The sequence below is a fragment of the Ananas comosus genome, linkage group 22, assembly GCF_001540865.1.
Source record: "Ananas comosus cultivar F153 linkage group 22, ASM154086v1, whole genome shotgun sequence".
NCBI classification, from domain to species: domain Eukaryota; kingdom Viridiplantae; phylum Streptophyta; class Magnoliopsida; order Poales; family Bromeliaceae; genus Ananas; species Ananas comosus.
In genome coordinates, this window is record NC_033642.1 from 2,863,066 (window position 1) to 2,869,024 (window position 5,959).

At 40.2% G+C, this 5,959-nt stretch overlaps 1 protein-coding gene and 1 pseudogene across 6 annotated transcripts; one reads left to right on the plus strand and one right to left on the minus strand.

Annotated features, from left to right (window-relative positions):
- Positions 208-1,148, minus strand: LOC109727524 (annotated as a pseudogene).
- On the plus strand, positions 1,171-5,728 carry LOC109727273 (twinkle homolog protein, chloroplastic/mitochondrial-like). Of its 6 annotated transcripts, XM_020257325.1 has the most exons (7): positions 1,171-1,410; positions 3,026-3,074; positions 3,149-3,210; positions 3,813-3,896; positions 4,117-4,251; positions 4,508-4,604; positions 5,464-5,728. In XM_020257325.1, the coding sequence occupies exons 4-7, from the start codon at positions 3,835-3,837 to the stop codon at positions 5,485-5,487; spliced, it is 318 nt and encodes a 105-aa protein (XP_020112914.1). In that variant the 5' UTR covers positions 1,171-1,410; positions 3,026-3,074; positions 3,149-3,210; positions 3,813-3,834; the 3' UTR covers positions 5,488-5,728. The 6 variants fall into 6 exon arrangements, 4 of the variants coding, with proteins under 4 accessions (XP_020112914.1, XP_020112913.1, XP_020112912.1 ...); XM_020257324.1 differs by having other exon boundaries at positions 3,026-3,210; XM_020257323.1 differs by lacking the exon at positions 1,171-1,410 and having other exon boundaries at positions 1,511-3,210.

Consider the following 5,959-nt stretch of genomic DNA (forward strand, 5'->3'; position numbering starts at 1 on the left):
CTATCTCTCTCTCCCCTCGATCTCATCTCTGAGCTCTTCACCACATGTCGTCGTCTTCTTCCTCCTCCTCCACACAAACCTTTCTCCCAGCAAATACCTCTCCCTAACCTACCTAATCGACTCCTGTGGCTTGTTCCCCGAATCCGCCATTTCCGCGTCGCAGAAGCTCCGCTTCAAGAGCACCGATCGCGAGCTTCGAGCTCGATCTCACTCTCGATCTCTCTCCCTTTCCCTTTTTTTTTCAAATCGGAGCTTCTCCACCGCGAGCTTCGAGTCTCTCTCCCTCAAATCGGAGAGGGCGAGGAGCGTGAGGGCCTCCGACGCGGCCTTCCGCGCCGGTCAATCCTCGCTGGCGAGGGAGTCGACGAGGCAGGGCACGAGGAGGCTGGCGAGCGCCGCCGGCCGCGGCGGCGCTGCCGAGGAGGGAGAGCAGCGCGGGCTTGGCCTTGAAGGCGTTGCTCCGGAGGAGCTTCACGAGGCGGGGGAGGAGCCTCGGAGGTGGCGCGCGAGGTCGGGGTCGCCGGGATCGGAGGCGTCGACCGCGGCGGCGAGGCAGAGCGCGGCGGCGAGCTGCGCGCACTGGTCCTGCTCGTGGAGGAGCGCGTCGGTGAGGGGGCGGAGGACGACCTGGGGCGCCGCCCCGGCGGCGGCGGCGGCGACGGCGACGGAGCGCACGGCGTCGACGCAGGCGGCGCGGACGGAGGAGTCGGGGTCGCGGAGGCGGCGGAGCGCGGCGGAGAGCATGCGGGGGAGGAGCGGGGCGACGGCCTCGGCGGGGTGGGATGCGGGGAGGAGGGCGAGGACGCGGAGCGAGTGGCGGCGGAGCGGGGCCCTGTCGGTGGGCCGCGCGTCGGAGACCGCGGCGACGAAGGCCGGGAGCGCGTCGGGGGCGAGCGCGCGCGCCATCGACTCGAGCTCCGACGCCGCCATCGCCTCCGTGTCCCGGTCCGACATCTTGCTCAGGCACCGGTTCACCCGCTGCTTCGTCCCTTCGTTCTTACTAGTCCCCATTCTCAAAAATTATATCGTACGTACTCAACGTGACTTAACGTAGTAAAGTAAAACTCTACTCCTCCGAGTCATAGCCATTGTTAGCATAAGATCGAATTGCGATCATGGAGGAGCAAAAGCAAGGAAGAGGCATTGCAGGTTTGGAGAGAGTGGCATCGACTCGAGCTCCGACGCCGCCATCGCCTCCGTGTCCCGGTCCGACATCTTGCTCAGGCACCGGTTCACCCGCTGCTTCGTCCCTTCGCCCTTACTAGTCCCCATTCTCAAAAACTATATCGCACGTACTCAACGTGAGTTAACATAGTAAAGTAAAGCTCTACTCCTCCGAGTCATCGCCATTGTTAGCATGAGATCTAATTGCGATCATGGAGAAGCAAAAGCAAGGAAGAGGCATTGCAGGTTTAATTGGAGCGAGTGGCATTATATATATATATATATATATATATATATATATATATATATATATATATATATATATATATATATATTCTGCTGTGCTTCAAATTCTGCTATATATATATATATATATATATTCTCGTTTAGGACTCCTCACGGATGCAAGTGAGTATGCTTTTCCAGATGCTTGTGATATGCATATTTCTGCTTCGGATAGGGAAATGAGGTTTGGGATGGTTTTTGTTTGTTTAATCTCCTGCTGGAATAGGGAAATTAGGGCATTATCTGCTTTGGTTTAAGAAGTTTGGCGTTTTCATCTACTTGGGTGTTTTGGGTGTCACAAAACTAGGTTTTGTTTAGTTAGGATTACTTAGTGATGCCAAAGAGGTATGATGGAGATTTTTTTTGTTGCATTTTCTAACAGAAGTTGTGAAAAGAGTACTTTTTGATCGATCAATTCAATTCACATCAATTCGGTTCTTAAGTCAGATATGTTCACTTTTGCTTCTGAGAAGAAATCAAGGAATGGTTACATGTTGTTTAATGTTGTAGTAGAGCTTTATATTGTTTTAATTAGAGAAATTTGGCGTTTCTTATGTAAAGTAGGAACTAATGATTGCTCAGTGATGCAAAAGGCTATGATGGGTAATCCAAGAATGATTTTTAATCTCTAGGAAACTTATAGTTACTGTACTCCAGGGGAGATGGGGGCTTTTGATATTATCTTAATGATATGTGGGAACCAAAGTGCTTCTCTTTCTGTCATACTAGTTAATAACAAAGCATTGATGTGGGAAAATGTCTTATTATTTTATTCCTCTTTTAACCTGTCCCTAGTAGCGATTTGAGGAGTTTCACATTTGTCTGAGTTAAAATTATATGACTATTGGGTGATGATTGGTTGTGTGTTAGTGAGCATACGAGTGATATAGAAGCATATGACATTGGCGTTTTTCTTTTCTTAGAGTGCTTGCGTCTGCGAGAACTGGATACTTTGGTTTTAATCGTCCCTTTAATATAGCTACTTTTTGAGTAGCTCAACTTCCAGGTGTGGATCAAATAGCTCTCTCAATGAGTCAATGGAGCAGTATCACTCTGATTATATCCTGTATGGATTAATAAAGCACAGAATGATCCTTATATTGATGCTACTAGTGCTTTAAAGGATCATAAGAGCAGCATGATAGACACTTACCAACAATTTTTTCAGGAGATCAGATTTTAGGTTTCCTCTTCATTTTATGAGTTTTGTATCCTCTCTAGACTGAGGTATTTATGCCCATTATGCTTTGGCTAATTCTGCCTTCTTATCATTCGTTACACTGTTGTTCCTAATTAGAAGGTTTGCTAGAATGCTATCTACATCTGGTACCTCTCCAGGACAACCCTTTTGATGATGTAAATTGTCAAAGTTGATCACAAGAAATCATTGTTTTAATCATTTACATTTGAATTTTAAAGTTGACAAGAGTTTCTGTGCCTATTGGAAGACATGGAATTATACTTTGCATATCCCAACTCTTAATCTATGGAGATTAATTTAGTGCCATTGAATTCTTTTAGTCAAATTTTATTTCTTAATTAAATATGGTTTAAATCTCTATATATGTTCATACAGATATGGCAAAGAGAAAGCTCAAAGTATGCTCTGTTGAGGATGATCAAGGGCAAGTTCTACTGATTAGTCACTTCCATTTCCCATGTTCATTTGATAGAAAAGTGTCGTTTCTTTTAAAATCAGGTTAAGGAGCATGCAAGGAAACTTTTGGAGAAGCACATAAGGAAGCCGTTCTTCAATGCCCGGTAATACGTCGTGTCGGCTAGTGCGTTCCCATTACTACTTTTACAAAGGCCCTTCAGTGAGCAATCAATTTGTGTCTACTTATCCGGTACTTACCGCAGTATGACATGTCGAACTGCCACTATATGGCACGGTTAATTTATTTGAATCGTTTGTATTGTATACTGACAAACAACCTAGTAGAGCTTCAAACTAAAGCATATCTAGATGTTGTAAAATTAAGTTAATTAAACATAATGATTCATACATTTGTATATTTCTGATGTATATTCTGGACACCACCAATATGCCTAGTTCTTTTAAGCTGAAACTAAAGCAAGTCAATTCATCTTTCATCTCATGCTAAGCAGGGTGGTTTAAGTTCTTGATAACTTAAAACCTCCTGAATTTGAATTGTATTCTGATAAAAAGCAAATTAGTGAAAGAAATTAGTTACACTCACTAGAAAAAGAAAATCTAGGTTTGTTTTTGAAAACCGACAAATTAGATTGTGCCCAATATTTTTTCTTCCTTTTGTAGCTAAATTGAACTTTATCTTGTTTAAGGAAGTTTTCAATTTGTATCAAATTTGCTTGATTTTTTTTTTTTTCCCTGTTTCTGATAGTTATGCAGATTCGGTGGAACGCATGAGCGTTGAGGAGTTTGAACAAGGAAAAGAATGGCTTAATGATACATTTCATTTAATCCGGTATGACTGAGATATGCGACACATATTTTCATGATAATGTCATTAAATTTATTAGCAACTCATATAAGATGATTGTCATTTTTTCTATTATAGTTTCTTTTCTTCCGTATAGTTGTTTCTCTATTGCTATTGTCTATGTTCTTGTAAATACATCTGCATAAGCGCTACAATGTTGTTTAGGCTTTTGCCACATAGTTTGATGGGTTGTTTTTTTCACTAGCAGAGGCGAGGATGATTGCCTTCCATCTGTTAAATGGGTTCTTGAGCTTGCAAAAGCTGCAGTTCGAAGATATAGAGTGCGTGGACTTGTGATTGATCCCTACAATGAACTTGATCATCAACGACCTCCAAATCAGTGGGCATATTATTCCTTATCATAGACTAGTTTCACGGTGTTTTTTTTTTTTTTTTTTTTCCTCGTGCAATTGTGTTCTTCCGACCCTTTTTTCATTGAGCATACTGTTATCTGAGTTACTCTAGGCCTTTCTCATGGGTTACCTTTTTAGTAGATGTTTACATGATGAATTCCTTGAGTTCTTCATTGCTAAATCTTTTCAATTCCTTGAGTTCTTCATTGCTAAATCTGTTCATTCTTTTCATCTTGATAACAGAACCGAAACAGAGTATGTGAGCCAGATTCTTACTATGATAAAGCGCTTTGCTCAACATCATGGTTGCCATGTCTGGTTTGTAGCTCATCCAAAACAAGTATAATTATGTCCTTTTATTTCAGTATCGCCTCATATGTATCTTATCTTGGAAACATACATATTTATTTATCAACCCATCTATATCAACTCTTAAATGTTCTTTTTTTCTGATATAATCATTTCCTTAGTTACAAAACTGGGGAGGTACTCATAAAACTTAAAATAATTGGTAACTCACTTTAATAGTTTAATTACTTATCGGTTAAATTTCATCATATGCATATTACTCTAGTAAATGAACTGATATACATTTCCTCTACTTGGAAATGCACAAGCACATGATTACAACTACTCACTCTGTCTTGCTGTGCACATTCTTGAAGTTTATTTTCTCAACTCTAACCCAATTTTAATTTCTATATTAGTGCTTTCTACATTTGGTCATGTTGAAATTTCTCAACTCTAACCCAATTTTAACTTCAAAAATGTTAAAGTCATTATGCTCAATGCAAATAACAAGTTTAGATGCACAGTTCAAGCATGTTGCAGCCTCTATATTAGTGCTTTCTACAAATTTATATGCCTTGCATCAACTCAGACAATTCTCCATTACTTATGTTAGTGAAGGATTTTACTGTTTAGAGTTTGACAACATTTGCTTCATCTAAAATGATTTCATAATCATATATCTCATTTGGTTGTATGTTGCTTTGGACCCTTTAACCTGCGGACTTCATTTTGATTCATGATTTCTTTTTCCCAGTCATTTAAGTTGATATATTTGCATATTTAGTACACTCAACTTGATAAGGTTATTGACAGGTTAGCACTCATGTTTTATCTACAAAATGAGTTCGTTTGTGCATATTTAGTATATTTGCTTATACGTCTCAATGTTTTAATTTTCTTTGTTTCAGATTGAAGCAACAAGCAGGATTTGATGTTCGCATTTGAAGAATGTTTAGCTGGAGCTTTTTACTTTCCTTTGTTTTAGCTTTCGAATATTTGGGGTTCAAATAAATTTTCTATTGCATTGATTTCTATTAGAACATAAAAACTTATTTTCTGCATTTCATCACTGCTATAGATCAACAATCTTATAGTTTTATTACAACCATTTTTACTGTGTTGTTATACTTCTCTATTGCAATTTAGTAATATGATTCTATTTTGTTCCGGATACTACAGATTCTAGATTTTACAATTAATATCAAATAAAAAAATCCTATTGTAATTTGTTGATATTAGTATTTTTTTTTAATATTAGTTTCAAATTGCCAGCGGTCAAAAACTGTCGGTATATGCGCCTTATGCCAGTGTTTTTCTTGTACTTTTAGCGACGGTTTAAGAACTATTGCTATAGATCATCTTCACCGATGGTTAGTAAAAGTGCTGGGAAAATGTTATACCAGC